We start from the raw sequence: 23,023 nt of genomic DNA, 5'->3' as shown, positions 1-23,023 counted from the left end.
TTTTTCCACCATGATATTAAAACTGTATAAAGCTATATTTAATATAACCATCTTGATGTGTTATTCTGAACAGCAGCCGGTTTTAGACCATATTCTATATTTAGTACTCGCATTGATTGAAAAAGTCACAGTTACCTGTCACAATTATGTTGAAAATAATGACAGCGTCTTCTCATTCAACGATATTTCGAATAAAATTAAAATCATCATCCATAAAAACACACATTAATCGAAAATTGTCGGAAATAGTCCAAATCACTTAACGCGAATATCGCCCCATATATAAAAAAGTAATATGAGCAAAACTACAATAAATCGTTTTTTATTTATAGCTAAAGACTTCAGAAAGAGTAGTAATGAAATGTATGGATATCCTCTATATATCGGTGCTCATAAATGAAGATATTAGACTGTAATATAAAACTTTTCTCCTCATGCGACATAATTAATTATTAATAAAGTGGATTATTCGCCCATCGTCCGTTAAATCCGTTCACGATCCATACCTACAAACGGTTGTATGTACTATATACATACATACATACATACATATGTATGTGCTCGACAGGGCGCATATAATTTCATTATCTTTCGTTCTACCGGCGTTTGTTTATTTTAGTAATGACGGTAAAACTATCATACGTCTGTGGTCTTTCCCATTCGCCAACCATTCATTTAATTGGCTGTGTGTGGCATGAATTATGGAGAAAGGAAATGTTGCAGTCGACAAGCCAGACGAGTCCGCAGACAACCGACGATTTCACTGGGAAATATTAGGAGGGAGGGGATTCTGATAGCTGTTAAAATAATACAATTTGTAAAACTATCGATGAGAGCAACTATGCTGAGCTGCCTACATCCATATACACACACCCGTATATTCTCACTATTCCACAAGCTGCAATGTGGTCTATATACACCTAGCCGCTTGAACAATTTTTCTGATATCTTTCACATTTCAGTTTTACTTTAGTTTATATTCGATTGTCTGTGTTATTCTTCGAAGCTTAGTCAATTGTTTAGCCAATTAAGCAAATGGAATTGATTGCTTTCTCCCATAGACGAACATTTGTGAAAATTTAAATACATACATACATACAAGTATACATATCATACATCACATGCGAATCAGGATAAATTGGAAAACTTAATAAATTTATTAGTGATTTATTACAAGGAGTTCTTTTGAAGATTTCGATCTACTGAAGAATATTTCAACTTAAGGACCTAAAACATACACAACTTCCTGTTAGGCTAGAGATATGTTTTCGAGCAGTCGAATATACATATATATGTACATAGGCACACTCAAGCAAAGAAGTTAATGCGGATGTAGCCAAACATTACATAAATCATTTAGCAACTTGTTTTAAGGGGTTATATACAGTTAGAATTTTCAAAAAATCGATTTTGCTTATTTTATTTTGTTAATGTACATATATTTGAGAATACACACAGAAAATTTAATATCGTTCTGATGAATATTTTCGAAGTTACACGCAAATTTGAAAAGGCATTTCAGAATTCTTGGAAGTGCATTCCAAACTTTAAGCGCTTTTTTCTCAAAATGGTCAAAGTCGGGGACCAACATTTCTCCAAAACAGCTATGCCGATTAGTCTCAAATTTCAACACGAGCTTCTTAAATATATTTTTTAGTAAGTAATCGAAGATTTTTTCTCACCAATAAATATTTTGTTTATAAACAATTTAAGTCCGAAATTTTTTCGTGAAACCACAATTTTGTCAAAAAAGTTTATTTGGCTTATTCCTTCGAATAATCACTAGATTCAACATTACTTTAACGAAATCTGTTTGGCTTTTTAATCTCAGAGCATTCAGTTCAGAGATATAGTTGTCACCGCAAAATGTCTTTTTTTGAGAGCAGCTCCCGGAGATCAGCTGTAGTTCCTTTCCAAATAAATATTTTTACTAATACTATACTAATACTGTGTCTTAAAATGCAGTCAAAATATATCATAATATGTATACAAATTATTGGATCAATAAATTTAAACGTTTTCTCAGAAAAGTTCTGGAAAATTAGCACGATTTTTTTTGTTAAAACATTTAATGAAATTATATATTCTCCATTCTGATTCAGTACTTTTTGCAATCATTCGAGCAAGTGATGGATTCCACACTCAAAAATCTATCTGCAAATTTCTTTCTATAAGAACATGCGGAGCTCATATGCCAAGCTAACGGTCCCGTTTATATTTCATATTTTCCCTCGAGTTATTATTCGAAGTTTTGCTTCGACGAACTACTTTATTTTATCCAGATTGGTTTCAAAAGTCCTTCCAGTATTTGATGGATCCTCGAGACCGAAATAGCTGGAACGAAACTATGCGTAGCAATTTTGACATTGGCGTTCGGTCAATGCATCTTCTCCGTTTTTGTTACAAACAGGCCTTACTAAATCAGCATTTTAAATGTATAAGCGTAAAGTAGTTAAGTGTGAAGTTGGCTGCGAAAAAAACTTTTGTCATCAAACGAAATTATTTAGTGAATGACCCAATAGTATTGGCAGCTATTTTAATTAATTTTGGCAGCCTGCCATATTGTGGTCAACCGAATTTTGGTTTACATTTATGCATAAGTTGTAAAGTAAACTGGGAGGATGGAGATGCATTTGTTTTATGGGAATAATTGATGTTTTTATAGGTAAAGCACTGCAAAAGTCTTCGGTTTCTTCTTTTAATATCTAAATTCTTGAAGTCCTTCTTGTGTATTATACTCCTGTTTCAAAATTTTCATATATGTATAACTCTTGGATCAATAACTATATTCCTGCAGTTTGCCAATAGAAGGCGTAACTTGATTATTATCTCATTGTTCCAATATTCCGGATGTGTTGCAAAGCTACTACAATACATATTTTCTACTTAAAAATGCCAAACTTTGCGCTCTCAAAAATTATTTTTCGTTTAGTTCTTCTCATTACTTTAATATAATGAAAACCTCAGCCAAAAATCACCGTATTTTGGTGTAACTTTACAGTGAGCATGCTCTAGTTGAGAAAACGTATTATCTCCAAACACAAAAAGGTCTCGCAGAATAAATGTGAGTCATTTAAGCAACCATTTTGAAATCTTTGAAGGCAGCCGGATACATTTAAAAGCAAAAAAATCGTGTTTCATATGAATTGTAGCTGAAAAAGTATTTAGCATGTTAGAAAAAATGCTACTTGAACGCTACAAAAATAATGCCTTTTTGAATCGGTTTGTGATTGGTGACGAAAAGTGGATCCATTACCACAACTCTAAACGCAGATATTAGCTGGTCAGCCAGCCAAGCCAATGAGAAAGCCGAATATTCCTGAGTTCAAATACTCTGCATTTGGAGGGTTCAGAATGGCGTGCGGTATTATGAACTATTAAAAACGCTACCTACTACACCTGAGGCAATAGTTTTCCACCATGACAACACTCGGCCTCATGTTGCAACCGTTTGAAAACTATTTGAAAAAAGGGCTAGGAAATTTTCCCTCATTTGCCTTATAGCCCAGATCTTGATCGTTCTGACTCTTCTTGCTTCGGTCGATAAAGAATCCTTTCCGGAAAACGGTTCACATCAGAAGGGGGTATCAAAAGTTAGGTTGAATAATTCTTAACGCAGTTATTTTGGAATGGAATCCACAAATTGACAGAAATATATACCATACCTAGAATAGTACTATTATATGCGTACAAGTACATATATGTTTGTTTTAAAAGAAACTAAGATTTTAAACAAATTTTTCGGTTTGGTAATTTAAAAAGTAAACTCCAACCAACTTGCGAATCGCTATAGATAAATACGTTGAAATAAAAAAGATTTATTGAAGGAATTATTTATTTAATTTTCTGTTCTTGGCCGACCACATCAGTTTTTGAACTATTTGAGCATACAAAAGTCTAGAAAACTTATATTATTTCTATTTCGCGTATCTATATTTCTAAATACGAATATTTTAAACATATTTCCACAAACACAGCGTTAGTCGAATTTTACTTTTATTCGGGGACGCTGTTAAAATTCGAGCAAAGTTTTGGTGTTCTCGCGACAAAATACGTAAAAACTTTGCCATTCATAAAAACTTTAAAATGTCGAATTTTCTAAATAAACTAAGCGACAAGAGTAACTATTTGCCAAACTTTGGCCAACGCGACGGTGGGAAATAAAATACCTTTATTTATGTTTGAGTGCATCCACACGTGCACACCTGTATGGACTGGTGTGTGGACCCGTTGAAAAACAAAGGTGGAGCAGCATGTATGGTTTGTGCACGGAATGCACGAATATGAGACAATAAATTTTATGGCGGAAGAAGTAAAAACAGAGAACACACAAGCACAGAGACACAAACAGCAACGAGATCGAGCACCCACAACGTTCCAACACTCACACGGAAGTGGAGATAAACGACTACAAATTTTTGCTGGCATCACTATTCCATTTGGCAGCGTGCGCAGTTGCTGCTGTCGTCTTTTATTTTTGGTCTCACCCCGTTTTACTTGCCCAATTCGAGGTCCTCGCTACGGCGGCACACCTCGCACTTCACTGCGTTGTTGTATGTGTGGGCGACTCAACAGCAGACGTTCAATGGTGCAAAAATACACGAGTACGTATGTGTTTCGGAAGCAGTCCTGTTGCAAATAATAAACTAGCCGTTCAAAAATTAGTACTCTCTAAAATAAAGCTAGAAAATTTTAGAAGAAGGAAATCTTATTTGTTTTAGGAATATATTACAATACCTTCAGACCGGCTAAAATTTAAAAATTGGGAGCAGGGATATGCTGCATCCCAGAAATATTTCTGGGATTGCTACCGAGTTTGGCAGGGATTTGTCGGATATCAATCTAGGTCCATTCCGGTTTTTAATCCTGATTGTCTGCTTAAAAGTTAGAGTTTGAATATATAAAATGTTGCATAAAAATTCAAAATGCATTATTTGAAGATTCAAAATGGATTACATTCAAATTTAGTATTTTATTTACATAAAATATTTGTCACAGACCGCTTTTTACTTTTTCGAACTATTTATATTAACATCACGCTTGTTACTGCAAGCGATATATGTATATGTATGTATGTGATATAAATTCAACCAAAATAAATGTAATATATTGGGTATATGAGGAAAACATCAAATAGAGGATCAGAAGTCAGTACATTAGGGAAAATAGGTTTAGACCAAAGTCTAGGTCAATTTCATTCATATTCAGCGGCAAACCACAAAAATCCCAAGGAAACTTATCCACTTAATTTCATTGAAATATTTCGTTAACATATTAACCTACATAAACGCTTTACAATCAGTTGGTGATCGCTTATATTAGGTGCTTAGGGAAGATATCCACTGATTTTGTTAACTTTTGACATAACACGAGTGTATGTGAGAACATATTTTCAGTTTAGGAAGATAACTCATACATCGGCCGATATATTTCTCATAGAGTGTGGTCAAATAACGTAAATCCATATAGAGTATATGAGACGTGGAATACCTTTGACAAGTGTTTTGATATATTTTCGGCTTTAAACAATCATGTATATCCATTCCCTTAGTGGTCCTAAGTCACCTTACAAACATATATACTATACAAACCCAGCCGAATGTTCGAAATTCTTATGTACCAAATATTGGGCAAATGGGTGCTACGGGTAGTATTACCCGATTTTACCCAATTTTTTAAAATCCATATCTTTATATAAGTAAGGTAACTTACAGATCGACCAATCTACATAATATATTATATCAAGTCACCTGATATTTGAAAATTCTAATTCTGGTGTTTCGGGAAAATATTGACTTGACTTTACCCAATTTTTGGCATGAAATTATCTGTTCGTAAAGCCGAGTTTACAACAGCGCGCCATGTCGTTCTTCTCGCCGACTCATAAGATGTTGTCAACGTCCATGCCTTTGCACCATATAGCAGGGCGGGAATAATGAGTGACTTATACTTGTAGAGTTTGGTTTTTGTTCGTCGAGAGAGGACTTTACTTCTCAATTCCCAGTGACGTGGGAGCCAAGCCACGCGTGCGACGTATGTTTATTTATTGACAGGAGATATTTCGTCTTGCCCTCATTCACTACCAGGCCCACTTGCTTCGCTTCCTCATCCAGTATGAAGAAAGCAGAACTAATATACGTTCGATAGAACCTTACCAGGTTGTTCAATAAGTTTTGCCGTTCGATAAGAGAGGGCGTTGCTACTAGCCCAAAATTGTTTATTGTTTTGTTGGCACACGCTTCATATGAACGAATATGAAGTCTCATTTCCATATGTCAATTCTTTCATTGTTTACAAGCCATTTAGTGTCACCATGTCAGAGTATTTTTACAAGGGAAAAATTAAATATCGTGCAGTGATAAAATTCTTATTTTTGAAAAGTGTAGCAAAAAAATAAATTCACGAACGAATGTTAAAAGTGTATAATGATTATTCACCTACAATTAGAACATTAGAAAGATGAGTTGCTGAATTTAAACGTGGTCGTACGAGTCTTGAAGACGATCCACGTGAAGGACGTCCAAAAGCGCATCAACACCAGAAATCTCATATGGTTTTGGACGATCGTCGATTGACAGTAGAGAGTGAAATTTTGGGTTTTATCCGTAGAAAACTGTGTGCACAATGGATGCCGCATTCGCTAACAATGGAACAAAAACACATTCGAATGCGACTTTCTCAGCAACATTTGGAACGTTTTAGAAAAGATAAAGTGGATTTTGTGCGTCGATTCATTACTATGGATGAGACTTGGGTCTATCACCATGATCCTGAATTAAAACAAGAGGCTAAAAGGTGGTGTGAACCTGGTTGTTTGGTTTCGAAACGAGTTCGTGGCCGGAAATCGGCCAAGAAAATTATGGCATCAGTTTTTTGAATGCGTGAAGAGTTTTGTTTGGGGATTACTTGCAAACTGGTAAAACACTTAATTCTGAATATTATTGCGACCTTTTCAACCAGTTAATGGAAAAAATTCGTCAAAAAAGACCCGGTTTGCAGAAGAAACAAATCCTTTTTCATCAAGACAATGCACCGTGTCACAAGAGCATTTTGACAATGGCTAAAATCCATCGTATTAAAGTTTGATTGTTGGAGCATCCAGCGATTCACCAGATTTGTTTCCACCAACTTCCAAAAAATGTCATGAACTTTTTCATCAAATGAAGAGGTCATTACGTCTGTTGAAGCGTATTTTGTAGACATTCCGGATTCTCACTTCAGGCATGGGATCCACAGATTGGAGGATCATTGAAACAAGTGTATTAAAGTTTAATGAGATTATACTGAATAATAAAGTGTATTTTGAATCAAAAAATTGTGTTTTTCTTATCAAACGACAAAACTTATTGAACAACCTGGTATATGTATAAGATGTTGAGGAGACTTATCCCACGCTACTTGGCGCAGATTGTGGGGTCTCTCTTTTTGTGAATTGGGCAGAGCACACTTAAATTCCAAGCGTCGGGCATGTATATGTACTTCTATCTTTATTCTTTAATTGTTGGAGTTGGTTACTTGCCCTTTGAGATTAGAAGTAATCGAATGGCCTATTTTCAAAGGTTATACCTGAAATATATACCTGCAATATTTTTTGAATTGAGGCTTCTTGAGTGTGGCCACTCAGTTTTTCTTTAAACATGATTTTCTCGAAACAGCATTTTCGACTTTGGTGCAGTGCTTACCCGGGGACAAGTTATTCGATCACGATCAAGTTTTTTTTGCATGTTCTGTATGGAGATCTCTATATGATGACTTGCCACTTTTGTGAACGGATTAAAATCGAAATCAAAAACAACCAAAATTCAACTTGAAAAGGACGCCGCCATTTTGCCATTTTTTTTTTGATTTTTTTTCGACCTTAGGTCAATGTGCGGACTATATCTTCTAGAGATAATTGTTTTGGGGTTTATCCACGGAAAAGGCCGTATTTACTGCAGCAGTGGTGGACTTTAGCGCCATCGAAGATCGCGTGCAACTCGACAAATATTTCTAAAATATGTAGAAATATAACGGTAAACACTTTAGGCAATTGATTGGGTAGTTATTTTTTAAATTTGAGAAATCGCCTTTCTGTGTCCCTTAATACGTTGATAGGCTTACTTTACTTATTTTATATCGCCTCTGAAACCGGATTTTGATGTGCTTCACTAAATTTTAAATGCCAATCGCCTTAGTGTCTTGCTGACAAACGATTTTAGAATGTTAATTATGCTGAGTAAAGAAAAGGAAACCAATTTTCCAATAAACTTCAGAATTCTTTGAATTATAATTAAAGTTTCGTATAATTTGCGAGGGCTTTAAAGCTGAACACTGTGCATACCATACATTTATACAAATACATAACTGTATATGTACTCGTATATGCCTACTTTTGCTAATTAATCTTGCAAATCTTTGTTATTTATCTTTTAGAAATTTCGGTTTGTTCTTCTGTATTGACAGCGTTATTATTATGTACAGAAGACTGCTTTGTTTGTTGGCGAATTTTTCACATTGGAAATTGTTGGAATACCCCCAGAGCATCGGAATCTATTATACGCACAGATGCTTATTAATGACGGCTGTTCAGTAATGAAGCGAAAACTAATTATTAGAAAGACAAACAAAAGTGCTGCGCCATAAAGAACTTTTCGGCCTCTTTAGACAAAGCACACACCCCTCAACGCGCGTCGGCATTTGAATTCGATTAATTTCGGCTAATAATCACGAACTTTTCGCAACTTTATCAGCACGACTTTGCGAAATGCAACAAATCTGATTGCTAACTTTTATTTGCTAGCAGCTAAACACTCTTCATTGGCACGTCTTCGATAGCCCACGGTATGGGCGCCCTTGTCTCCATAAGTTCATACACACTTATGTTTATATACACTTGTAAAACTGAATATCCGTGGGAGTAGGCAGATAAAGAGTTCGCATTAAAATGCAATATTTTCAATTGGCTCTGAGGGTGTGAAGCCTCAACAACCCCCGTCCAGCCTTCCGAAAGAACTGTTGACATTGAGCTCGCTTAAGCAGCTCCAAAGCGCCCGCCAAAGCTGCGGCCAGGCCATATGAGTGTGAGAAAAGTCACTCGACATTATTTACCTAGTAAGTGTGTAATTTCTTGCGAAAGCAAGAACATCGTCAGCCTTCACAGAGATAACGACAGCGCCAACTACAAAAACAAAATGACAAATGTTTATCCAGCCAAAGCAGTGAAGTGGTGGGATTGGTGGCAGCGAGGGTGCAGGGACTGAAATATATTTCAATGATTCCTTTCATGTTGACGCATTTCAATAATGCTTAGCTTTTGTGCTGTTTTTCGTTGCTCGGCGCGACACTTGTGACCCCATTGTTCTAGTCTCGCATTGGCTGCTTCCGCTTGGCGTCCCTGCTCATGCCGAAAGAGCAAGTGAATTGTACTTAAACACACATACACACACATAGTATATGCAATTGTACTTAAACACACATACACACACATAGTATATGCTCCTGAGTGTCACAGGCTCACATATTTACATCAACTTTGCAAAACCGGAAAGCTTACGTGCATTCCGTACACATATTTGCTCGTGGGTGGCGTTGGTGGGGGAATAAAGAGCATTGTTCAAAGGCGCAAATTGTCTTTAGCAAATTTGCCAACTCTGCTTTTGAACTTAATTCAACAGTCTACACATAAATATGTAATCAAAAGTACACGCACAAACTCAGTTACAGACAAAGAAGTTCAAATATGTAACTCAGGGGTTAGGGGAGGCTTATTTACTCGAAAGAAGACCAATTGGGCCTCGTAGAGTAGAGTAGGCTTTCTAACGACCCAAGGAAATGATAGAAAAATGTTTTATACAGTTAAATTATATTTTCACACGATTTATCAAATATAGGAAATGTCGGTGAAAACTGCTTTCTAATGCATATACATAAATGTCAATTACTATGCAGTTCAGATCGGGCGGATAACCGAACGTAATCGTTGAGCCAAATGAAAGGCCGAAAATGAAAGACTAATAGCAGAATCAACGAATTCCGCTCTTCCCTTCCTCAGTTGCCGACCGTAGCGAGCAATATGTGTCAAAAGTTGAACCCGTAGAAATCCATCTTTTTTTGTTTTCATTTGAACAATGTTGCCATTATTCAATACGCATATACAGTTTTGTACACATCTAACTTCTCAACTACAATTTTTCATAATATAAAATACCAAAACTGAAAACAAACTATTAAAAATAGTTTATATATTTATAAATAATAGCATTCGACTCTGATTTTGATTTAGTTTAAGAAAAATTCAAATATATTGAAGACAATTTTTATAATTACTACAGTATATCGAGACTGGCAACCCTGCGTTGTGAGAGAGCAATCAGCTGACACGTTTCTACGGGAAAAATCCAAATCGTAGGAAATTCTACGGTTTCCTACGGTAAAGCGGTGCCTACGGGCGGTAGAAGCGGTGTTGGCTGATCATTTACATTGCGCTCTCATAAGATATGTCGTATCAGCTGATTCGGGCTGCGGTTTTGCGGTGTTCGCTGATTCTGCTATAAGCCTGTTTGATCGGCGGTTACGGTAAAGGGGTGCAGATATTTTTATAATTTATTAACTATTTCGGTAATGTGCCGATTCGTATTCTGAGACTGGTATCATCTGGACGTAGGCAACTGGTGAGAGAAATCATTGTTCCTTTTCAGTTGGTTTTCTTCTTCTTTCGAATTCTCAAGGGAAGCTCCGTATGGATCACGTTGCAGCGCTCACTGAATTGCTAAAGTTTATGAAAAATTAGCTATCACAAAAGCGTTCGTACCAATATTTCAAGCTGCACACTCTTTTGAATAATTTTAAAAGGTTGACTTATTAAAACAAAATTTATAATTTGAGACAACTTCGTTCAGGATTAAAAATCTTTAGGGAAAATCCGACCTAAACTGCAGGCTCATTACATTACCAGCAGCGAAGAAAATTCCAAACCTTCATACTACTAATATATTAAGCGGTGCACTTTGGCTCTCAAGTCAAAACCTGAAGATGAGAAAAAAGTTGCAAAATGGAAAATGAAAAATAAAAAATTAAAGACAGTAAAGAAATATGCGTCCGCAAATGAAAAATACTACAACACTTAAGTGCAACATCATTTTTCTTCCGCTCAATTTCGCCCGCTATATGACTTTCCGTCGCGTTCACCTCACTACACTCGAGGCTGCGGGTCGAAAACAGAGAAAAAAATTGCGTACCACGGATTTATGAATGCGTAAAATATCTAGCTGTCTATGTATTGAATTTACGCACATTTGCGTCCCAGGGCAGTGCGCCCATACAGCAGCTACTAGCTAGGATCTACTAGGTATGCCATCCACGAGCAGCACGAGCAAGTGTCAGTAAAGTGATTCGTGGCTGTCGTAGTGTACTATGAATTGTTGCCATCGCTATCGCTGGCCGAAGAATCAATGTCTCTATGCTGACAAATTCTGGAACGAGCAGATGCCGGACGGCGGGTGAAAAACGTGTGGGATTGGCAGCTTTGAAACGGTTGTTCGGAGGGCAGAACATCCATTCAGCAGCAGCTCAAGCCACAACACTTGCAATCAGTGGCGTAAAGTGCTTCCTTTTGTGTGCTAATGCGATTTTACAACCCGCCGCCCTTCCGCTGCCGCCCCGCCAATCCACCCGTTCGTTGTCATTCATTCGCACTTTGCACGCTCCCAATCTATGCCTGCCTCCTGATCTTTTTTCATAGTCGCACGGCCATATCTCATGGCGTTTAGTCGACGCACACGTCCACTCGACGTGGAATGGCATAAGTATGATTTCATTTCTGCTACGTTTTTGCCATTTCTTTTATTTTAACACTTTCGCCATTACTCGTACTTCGGTTGTATTATTCTGTTGGCTGCTTTTTGTCCTTAAAAGCATATTATTTCAAGCAATCATTTCAATTCATACAACTTGCCTCGGCTTTTGCTTTTTTTTTCTTGAGCAGTACAGGGAGCATTATAATCGTGAGTAAGTAGGTAGTTCCGTCACGAATGTATGTGTGTGGGTGCTTAGCAATCTAGTTGCACGCAGTGTCCATATGTGCTCAATTTTTTTCTTTATTTTATTTTTTTGCCACCAAACTCTACTTTTTGCAGCAAACTCCTTACAGACATTCTCTTCATAAGTAATCTTAATAGCCATACCATGGCTTAAATACTGCTACTAAGGCTACAGGCATATGCGTGTGTTTACAGTTAACACGTTTATTGTAGCAGCTGCTCTCTTGTCATTTGCTCTCAGATTCTTCAAATAGATTTGCTGGTCCGCGGAATGCATTGAAATCCCGGTTTGCCACATTGGGTCCACAATAAAGTGTTCAACAGTGACAATGACGTAAGATTTGACAGTTTTCACATTTATAATACAATATCATATTCTGCAGTTTTGGAAACTTTCAACCAAGTAGTATCTGACAATCGTCGCGAACAATAAGAAATTAGAAATTTTAATAGTAATTGTAAACAAAACCTTCGCTTTCTTTCGTTTATGATCTTAAGAGACTATTTTATTCTTACGCGAAGTATAAAAACGGGGCAAAACTATTATAACCTCTTTCTTTCATCATTCTGGATAGGCACCGCTAAGACACTTGTAATGCTTATAAGGAATTTCGTAATTACCTGGAGTTAATTATTTTTGTTTTAAACATGTACATTGAGTTCACAATAGTAAAATTCAGTTTTGGCTGATCCCGAGACGAAAGTCACGGAATACTACCTTAACAGTTGATAGACCTTTCCTTTGAGATGATAATATACTTTGTGATCAATTGAAATTGAATTTTTAATTTATAATTCGCGTATTTTTCAAATCGGCAATTTTTTTTTGTAAGTTGGTAGTACTGTTAGTGACATCTATGCTAAATTTTACGACAAAATATTCTTTAGTATTTGAGATAGTCGTCATTTTGTGAGGCTCTAAAAGTTAATTCTTCGATTTTTACTATCTCTGAATTTATTGAACAAAGAAGTGAGATAATGCACCATCTCATAGTGCATTAGTTATTCCTGATCATTTCGCCACATTTCCAACTAATATCGTGCCGCAACCACCGCATTCGCCTGATTTACCTTCGTGCAACTTCTGGCTGTTCAGCTAATTCACATGACCACTCCGAGGACACCGTTTTGACTCAATGGAGGATATACGTAGGTTGCTATATATATTTCTGGCATAATAATGTAAATAGGTAACGAAAATGTTTTTTTTTTTATTTTTTTTTTGACGATTGTGTTGATGGCCATCACGACGGAGTTATTTTTTTGAAGTGCTGAGGGAATTATCTTTTTAGGGAGATGAAATGGTCAAAATCCACCTTTCAATTTGATCACATAAGATATAGTCATACATTTATGAACAGAGGATAGGGTAAAATGTTTCCGCCGCAATATACTATTTAATATACAATTTATTAGTATTTAAATAACTAGTCTATTTAATTTCCAATCAAAGTGTGGATCATCAGAAATAGGTTAGGTGATTACTGAACTTTACAAAAATAAGGATTCAGGTTCGGAATATTTTTCTAGAATTTTAATAGTCGCTTACCTGGCAACACTTTGAATTACTTATTAGTTTTCTAGGCCATTTTAATGCAACCTATTTCTTCCAATTTTTTTTTTAATGCAAAAGGGTATACTCACGACGGAGGAATCTTATTAAAGTTTTCACTTTGATTCTTTCAGTTTGTAAAAAAACTCAGAAGGATATTTCAGACATTTAAGTGAAAGACAGGATAGGGTAAAATGTATAATATACTATAATATAAATTTATTAGTATTTAAATAACTAGTCTATTTAATTTCCAATCAAAGTGTGGATCATCAGAAATAGGTTAAGTGATTACTGAGCTTTATAAAAATATTTAGGTTCGGAATATTTTTTCAGAATTTTAATATCGCATACTGTTTTGATTTATTAGTTTCCTTCATTTTTCAATGCAAACCTATTTTATCCAGGTTTTTTTTTATACCTGAACGTATGCTGTAAGAAATGCAAGTTTGTCACGAAGTTTGTTTGCACATTCAGAAGGAATCGTCGGAGATCCTAAAAGTATATATACATATAAATGATCAGTATGTCGATTCTGACGATTTTTAGGCATATCCGTCTGTCTACCGTCTGTCCACGTCTGTCTGTCGTATATATACGATGTCCCATCAGTTTTTAATTCCTGTATCGTTTTGAAATTTGCAAACGTAATTTCCGAAGAAATTGTTTGTCAGGCCGATCGGTTAACTATAACATATAGCTGCCATACAAACTGAACGATCGGAATCAAGTTCTTGTATGGACAACTTTCACATTTGACAAGATATATTAACGAAATTTGGTATATGTTATTTTCTAAGGCGACAATGTAATCTCCGAAGAAATTGATCAGATCGGTTAACTATAGCATATAGCTTCCATACAAACTGAACACATAGTTACTAACAGAAATGCACCTGTGAAGGGTATTTACCTTCGGTGCAACCGAAGTTAACGTTTTTTCTTGTTTTAACTCATAATAAATTTACAAAAGTTTTTGGTGGGTAGGTAGTAGGATGAATGTCTAATGACGCACCCTGGCCATTGTCATACCAACGGAATTAAGACCACTCTATAATTAACACTATTTCTTCTGTTGAAGTTTATTTATTCAAAACGTTTTTAATGCGCAACTTCTGAGACATCGCCAAGAAGCCCTTGACCGATTGTTGCGTTTCTTTTCATATAAAAAGCTTTATGTTTTCCAATCACCTCTTCTTATAGCTCTTGGTAGTTTTAACAAAATAATACGATATTTAAAAATAAGATTCTTCCCTACAGGATGAAACTTTGTGTCGCATACAGAATGGATCATAGCAGTAACCGATCACACCGAATTCATCCTATAGAACAGACTCAAGAAACAATCATCACCATACATTGTGACAAAAAACGCACCTGGAAATTTAATTAAATTCTAGGATAAATAATATTTCAAAAAAATGTATTTTTCTAAATTGGTAGTATGTTTGAAAAGGCTTACGGTGATTCACTTTTATCAAAAGCACAAGACTACGAGTGGTACAAAGCCTTCAAAGGCGATCGAGAGATCGTTGAAGACATGCGGGGTTTTGGACGACCTTCGACCTCTTCAACTGATGAAAATATTAAAAAAGTGAAGGAAATCGTCAGGCAAGTGTTAAGAGATTCGACATCTCTCGCGAGTCTGTTCGAATGATTTTGGCAGATATTATGGGCTCATCCCGACAAAGATGAATTTTTTTGAATTTTTAAAAAGAGTGCCGCAAAGAGGTCTCTTTTTTTGATATTCTTTTTTTTTTTGAACAAATTCATTATTCCGAAGGGACAGGCGGGCAATAAGAAGTTCTATTTGGCGTAATTGAAGCGTTTGCGTGAGAACTTTCGTCGAAAACGGGCGGAATTTTGGAAAAAAAAATTAATAGATTTTACACGATGAGAATGCACCATCGCATAGAGCCACAATAGTGACCACATTTAAAGTCAAAAACGCAATGAATACCAACGATCAAGTACCGTTTTCTTGCTCCCCACACTGAAATTGTGGGGAACACGAACAGAACTCTAACTCTATTCAACACGTTTCACTTTTTATATGTCAAGTTCAACGCGAGTCTTTAACAAGGTGCTAATCTTGCTGCATCAGCAAATATTCCACAATTCCAATTCCTTTCATTTCTTTTATCACAATCTTCATTCCCAGCTTTTTTCCGTCTGCAGTTGAATACAGCACAGAGGTACGATAATAAAGCACCAAATACCATGAGTGACCTCAAAGCATACCAATAGTCATGATGACAAAGTTGTAAATAACAGTAAAATCAGAACATAATAGAACATAACAAAAACGAAAATAAAGTCGAAATGTACCTTCTTTTCTGTTAATCCAATCAATCAACAACTGACAAAATATGCGCACATAAATCAAAGTTCAAGGAGAAGTGCGGGTGGTCTCATCAATATATCTCCCTATATGCGCATAAGCAATATATACTTATGCTACAGTGTTGATAAATAGATATTTGCAGTTTTGGTCATTTTTGATTAAACATTCGTTAATATAAATTTTTCGTTCTAAATATACTATTTAAAGCCAATTTAAAAGATGGAATAGTCCATGTTACTTATGTTATATATTAACTGTGCTGTACCCTCAAAACGAAAACTGTCAACTAGAAAGTCTGCGATATACCTTTTTTCATTCATATTTAAAAGATTAAATAAGTTAAGAGGAACAAGTAAGGAAGTGCTAAGTTCGGGAGTAACCGCTCTTTTTATACCCTCGCAATTTGCAAATTAAAAAATCTCACAGCCCATTTCTTTATATCTTTTATAGCGGATGTTTGAAAATCAGAATATAATTTCAGAAGTACAGCCCTGATTTCATCCATTTTAGACAAATAGATTTACTATTATTATAAAGAGATTCTTTCTGAATTTCATTAAAATTTTGTCCGACAGATGTTTATGTTCGAAAATGTAGATTAGGTATTAAGCGGCGAAGGAGCGAATTATTGAACTGATTGTACACATGTTTGCCACCAGTGCATGCTGTTATCACAAAAATAGCCCCCCAAATTTAAATGCTAAACCTCACAGACTGACCGATATGTTCAGAAAAAAACGGCCAAGTGCATTTGAGTTGACCTATTTGGTCTCTGAATCCTTGATCGATTCGATTTTAACAAATTTTGAAATTTTGATATTTGATTTCTATCTTGACCGACTTCTCTTCCTGGGATTCGATGAAATAGATGCGGACGATTTCTATTTCTAGCAAGATGGTGCCATATCATTTGAATACGCGGAGTGGTTAATGGTTAAAATGTGATTTTTGGTCAAATAATGGTCCTTCGAATGTTGGATTCTGAACAATTTTTGGTCGTGGGTCAATTTGTGTGGAACAAACCGTGCACACACCTTTCGTAAGCCCGAATTTTCCGTCAAAATGCGTCATTTCCATGAATTTCAATGATGATTTCGGCTGATTTTTGATGAATTCACGCACAGTTTCGATGGAATTTCCGGTGATCACTGATTTTGATTGGCCCACAAGTGGATCGTCATTTATGTCCTCACGACCACTTTGAAAACCACTCGTGCACTCTGCTACGGGATAGGCAATCAACGCCATAAACTTGTTTCATCAATTGAAACGTTTCGGTAAAAGTTTTACCAATTTTAAAACAAAATTTAATGTTGGCTCTTTGTTCGAAGCTCATTTTCGCACCGATTACACAAACATACTGACACTTAAAACGCAATAACTTCACTTCCAATAAATGAAATGGCATGAAGTGCTCACTGGACAATCAATAAAAATAGCAGATTCAAACGCACTGCGCTTAATTCAAAAAGTCCTGTTTACTTTGGAACACACCTGGTATATGGACCAAAAATGGCGCTGCCGATTGGCCGCCAGGATCAAGCGACTTTTTTTTTACTTTTCTCTGCGAGTATGTTAAATTAAGAATTCACGCCAAATAACCAGCAACGCACGGGGAGCTCGAAGACAATATTCAGCGCATTATAGCCGACATTCTATCTATCAATCTATTCTATCTGATTGTGTCCATTTTAACAGTGTATACAATAATGCTAAATCGACTTTCTGTCAACAACATCGGTGAATTTTGCTGTAAGAGTTTGGAAATCAAACTACATAGAGAGCAGGGCAGATATGGACCTGTGGTGTATAGTGTATGTATATAAAGATAAAACTCTATAAAAAGTGTGATAATTCATTAGAGATCAACTGTTCAGCACGTGACACTCTCAAATTGCTTGCTAGTACACTTTCGAAAAAATATATGTATAATTCAAGCTTAAATTGATGGAGACTAGAAATGGACATTGGAGGATGGAGTCATGTGTAGAAGTTCACGCAAGTGAGGAAAGTTCTCTGATCGCCATTCACTTGGGAGTGGCCAGAAACGATTCTTTTACACATGGCTCAAGCAGCTCACTACTTCCGGTCTTTGACGAAGTATCCTCTGGGTAGCCTAAGAACATCCGTTCGAAGGCGAGCTAAAGTGAGAAGGCGAAACATCCCCTACACAGGGTTGTGCGCTGGGTTTGGGACCCGCCACGTAAAAAGCTCCCCCAATGAAATCTAAACGACAGCCTCGGATGAGAGACATCTCGGCTATAATCGCGTAAGCGGTGTCTACGCCAATTAAGAAGAAGAAAAAGAAATGGACATGGAGCCAAGAATACCAAAACCAATCCCTCGTTTTATCATGACAGCTGTGAAACTGCCTTTCTATTAATTATCTCATTAAAAATTATTTTCGTGTCATATTTTTCCGAAGCTTTCATTATTTTGATTACTCAGTGAATGAAATTATATTTTTCGGGGTTTGAGTAATACCCGTATGTTGGTATTAATAGCTAGTAATATTAAAAATATCGAAACACCGAAGTGTCGGAATAAAATAAAAGCTTTTTCAAAATGGGTATAGAATTTAATTATATTATGGCATCACATTTATGGACAAATTATAAAATAAACACTACTTACCAAAACATAAACCGCAAACGGCATCACCACGACAGCAACTAGTAGATCGGCTATTGCCAAAGACACGATAAAATAATTCGTAACCGTTTGTAAGGATCGTTCGCGGCACACTGAAAGGATCACTAAAATATTACCGAACAATGTCAGCAAAGGAAACACCATCAACGTAAGCGCCCAATAATTCGGAACAACTGTAAAACGAGAAAGCATAGAAAATAAGTAAGATTTTTATGGAATAAAATATAGCTCAATAACTGTCCGCAAATGGGTGCGTCAAAGGAACCTAACGCTTGGGGACTAACATTGTCAAATTATTTGGTCTCATACTGGACTTCACTTTGCGGTTAAAGCCTTGAACTGACGTTGGTCAAAGCTACGAAAGCACTAATCGTGTGCAGTCGACTAGCTGCTAAATCCTGGGGCTGCAAGCAAAGGATTATTAGGACCGATTATCATGTATGGACCACTAATCGGTCAGGTAGCCAAACACACACTGCTTCAAATAACAGCAGAAGGGTTTGGCAGAGTTAAGATAAACTCATCCCAGCATGTGAAGAACTTATGATGAAATACCATTGGCTCTTCTCCCAAGGGACTTAAACTTAAACCTTGAAGTAGGAAGTTCAAGGTTACCCCTAGCAGTAATGGAATGATTCCACTCTCGAACTATTGCTTAGAGATAGTACAATTAAGTGGTTCAGCGACGGCTCGAAACCGTCGAAGGGAATTGATGCAGGAGTCGCAGGACCACGCACCAAACTTTCCATACCTGAAGGAAATTTTCAAGCAGAGGCCTTTGCCATAAGTCGGTGCTTAGGGATAAACCTCCGACGCAACTACGGCAACGAACGTTTAACCATACTTAGAGACAGTCAAGAGGCACTTAAATCGATCTCTGCCTGTGAGATCAAATCGCTACTATTGCAAGGAGTGTGGAGACCGGCTGAACAGCCTATCGGAAAGAAACGAAGTGCACCTTATCCTTCATCGCGTTGGGTCCTCATACCATAAAGGAGCTGCTCCGCAAGGAGGAAAGAGGAGACAAGAAAAAGTATTGAAAACAACTCCAACGAATGCGTCATGCCAAGTCGCTAATGGGTGGTTACAGCCTCAACAGGTTTAAATACATATGTAGTCAACCTCCCAAGGCTCAAGTTTATAATTTTAAATTAAAATATTTTTGCTCTAGAACTTACATTTCTCTGTTATTTCGCTTTCATTTTAAAAATAAAAACCTATTTTTAATAAATTTAGTTTGTCTTTGTCCTATTTACTTTCAATTACTTGTTTACTTTATAGTGTTTCAGTTAAAAATATGTCAATCGTTGCTTAACGATTTTAACGAAAATTAAATTTTCAATACCAAACATCTATGATGGATGACTAAATTGTTGAACAAGATAAACGTCTCACTTAAAAGGCTTTTCTGTCAAGAGTTAAGTCCACAAAATATATAATTAGGATTCACTTACTTTCATCATATGGCTCCACACACAAATCCGTTATATTTGAGCAATTAGTTCGTGTAAGGAAGTCGGTCGCATTTAAAGTGCTTATTGTAGATTGTGTATCCGAAAACGCGACACCATCACCGACCCCGCTGCCGGTTCCGTTAAAATTAAAAAAATAATCGCCAAAGTCTTCAAGCATCAGCATGAATGAACTACCACTCTTATCGCCCGCGCCACCAGTTACGCCCTTTCTCACGGTCGCCACGCTCGTCCCGCCGCCATCGAAACTCGGGTAATACGATTCGTTTCTTATCGATCCGAAACTGTCTAATGCGCTGGAATGTCGAATAAAATCAGTACCTTCGTCCGGTAGGCGATCAACTTCGTCAACACCACCATTAAAACCCTCTACTGTTTCGTAATCATTGTCACCGCCCATAGCCGTTTCCGCACTATCGATCAAAGCAAAGTTGATATCATCCCCGTTCTCAGCAACAGCAACGCGACTCTTTCCCGTTGTCGTTAAGGCAATATCAAACAAACTGTTTGTTGGTGTAGTGCAATTATCAAGTGCGCCTTCAGTGGTGTCATAGCTACCATCAACCGACCACCCACCTTCATTTCCAATTCCATTTCCGTTCGCTGCTTTCCTATCTGTAGGCAGCGTTGAATTAGAACCAACAAATACGGAAGATGACTGGAAATCCAAGTCACTGTACGATTCATCCGTTGCAGATGGCCATGTATAGGACGTATTGTTGGCATTATCGGCGAATGTGGTGTTGTGTTGGGTCATCGAAGATGAGTTCATTGAGGTCACATTCGTCGCTTGGCTGCTAGTTGAGTTTGAGCTGCCAAATGTATTCCAAGCGTCCATAACAACCCTTTCCACCTCGTTGTTATCACCATCACCACTGCCATTTATAACGATGTCATCGTCATCACCGCCGACGTTGAGACCGTATAGCCGGAAGAAGCCGCTCGGCGTCATTGCCGCTGTGGTGTTAATTTCCGCCAACGATACCATCTTTCTACATAGCAGTTGCTGTTACCTAATTGTTTTTGCTGTTATTTATGTGCGCACACTCAGTAAATCAGCTTGCCGCCTGATTTCTAATGAGGTTAAACTGACCGTTCTCTACACCGTTAGACAAATTTCAAATATAAATTACGCCATCGCTTACGTCGCGAAGGAAATGTCTTATAAGATTTCATTGAATGCTGCTAAACAATTTCATGCGTTTTCCCTATAAAAAAAATCACTACTCGCATGAAAGACTCGACCGAAAGCCCGATCCGAAGTTTATTTATGCCGCCAGTCGCTTCAACGGCCTAATTTGTGCGGCACTTAACAGAAGTAGTATCCGAACCGTATTGGTCATTGTGCCGCAAAAAGTGGAAAATACACAGCAAATTGCAGCTGCAACCCTGCATCCGCCTTAGGTTGTTCCGGCGGTTATCCGCAGCGTGCACTAGGTTCCGCCACCTCGGCGGCAACACAGTATCGGAGAGGTATAATTAAACTACACTCGATATACACTTAGCGCCGCGCTCGTGCTTGATGTTCTTTTTGTTGTTGTTGTTGTTTGAATATGTGATGCACTGACCGACAATATTAATTAGATTCTGCACTTCGATATGCATGATTGGGCTTGGTCATTGGTTCTACGGTAATGAGTTTTATACATTCATCACTTCACCGGTTCCGCCATTTCCTGACTGATGGTGACCCGGCAAGCTGAAAGTAGAAAATTAAAATAAAATTAACTTAGTACAAAATGGGCAACTAGCGACGTGTCTACATGTGGGTGGATGCTTTACAAGCACATAATTGACTTTGTTTAAGTTAAGTTTGTGAATTGTTGTTAGGTGGCAGAAACTGCAGCATTTTCCATTTACTGGGCTGGTAGAATACTCGTAATACTACGATAAGTTGTTTATGCTGCGGGATCGTTCGAGGCCAACTTTAACACCATGCATTAAAAGAACAAATTTTCGAGCTGAGCTTATTTGATTTTTCAATAAATAATCGGCTTTAAAACATTTTGCTCGTGCTCTTTAACAATCATGTATTTTTCAAATCAAAGCTAAATCAACGGATTCAATTTTTTCCCGTATTGGGCACGAAGTAAGTTCGCAAACATAAACATTTACATACATATATCAAATTAGTCGATATTTACCGTAAAATCAAAGAAACTTACTTGTTGAGCAGAACGACCCTGCATAAAATTATAATTACGTCTGAAGAATGAAGAAAGGATTAATTGACTAATAAATTTCCAAGTTCCTTCTTTATACCAGGTATCAGTGATTGATGTTGTGGTCCTCATTTCTTACATTGAATGTTAAGTCGCCAGTCGGTTTATTTATCAGTCAGTTTTTGCAAAGGGTATTTCATTTTTAGCTAAGAAGCACAGTGAGTTCTTCATGTTGTTATTTGGAATTTATGACCTAGAGGCCGTTTTTGTAATTTCCTTATTCATTTAATATCTTGGATCATGAACAGGTTAAGAGCAACTATAGGAAGACACATTACAATCATACACTGGATCTCAACTTCCTTTTTTGTGCTAATAACAAAATTGCTAATAAAATTATTTTACACTTCCGGTAAGCTTCTCGAAAATTGCTGAAAACGCGAAAAGAAGAAGCAATCGCTAGGACTTACCACCGAGATAATACAGTTTCAGATCTGGTAGATTAACTCTCAGGGTAATTGAGAATGTCAGGAGGAATGTGGAAGCAGCGCTCAGTGGATGCAACAAACTCATACGAATTGTTTTACTCGCTACTCTGGACCTACAGAATTCCTTCGAAATGGAAAACTGTGATTGCAGCATGAGATCAATTTTCGGCACAGACCTCTGTAGCTTCAGTTATGATGGTACTATATTAAGCCTTAAAATGCCCAACGCTATATACCTAGTTGGCTAAGCAGACTACTGACCGAGTCACTAAAGACACAAATGCGGCTTGACATGAGAGATCTTAAACTTGTCACTGAAAAAAACGCGCTGGTATT

General features: G+C 37.0%; 1 protein-coding gene across 5 annotated transcripts in view; it reads right to left on the bottom strand.

Moving 5' to 3' along the window:
• LOC126759669 (dopamine D2-like receptor) overlaps positions 1 to 23,023 on the bottom strand; it is a 281,735-nt gene that overhangs the window by 189,474 nt on the left and 69,238 nt on the right. For all 5 annotated transcript variants that reach the window (XM_050474652.1, XM_050474651.1, XM_050474655.1 and 2 more), the window contains exons 3-4: positions 20,020 to 21,736; positions 18,548 to 18,738 (exon numbers count right to left, since the gene is read on the bottom strand). In XM_050474652.1, coding sequence (XP_050330609.1) covers positions 18,548 to 18,738; positions 20,020 to 21,025 — 1,197 coding nt within the window. In that variant the 5' untranslated portion in view covers positions 21,026 to 21,736. The remainder of the gene's footprint in view (positions 1 to 18,547; positions 18,739 to 20,019; positions 21,737 to 23,023) is intronic.

This window comes from Bactrocera neohumeralis, chromosome 5 (genome assembly GCF_024586455.1).
Source record: "Bactrocera neohumeralis isolate Rockhampton chromosome 5, APGP_CSIRO_Bneo_wtdbg2-racon-allhic-juicebox.fasta_v2, whole genome shotgun sequence".
Taxonomy (NCBI): Eukaryota; Metazoa; Arthropoda; class Insecta; order Diptera; family Tephritidae; genus Bactrocera; species Bactrocera neohumeralis.
The sequence above is the reverse complement of the archived record's forward strand: the minus strand, read 5'-3'. Positions and strand labels throughout refer to the sequence as shown.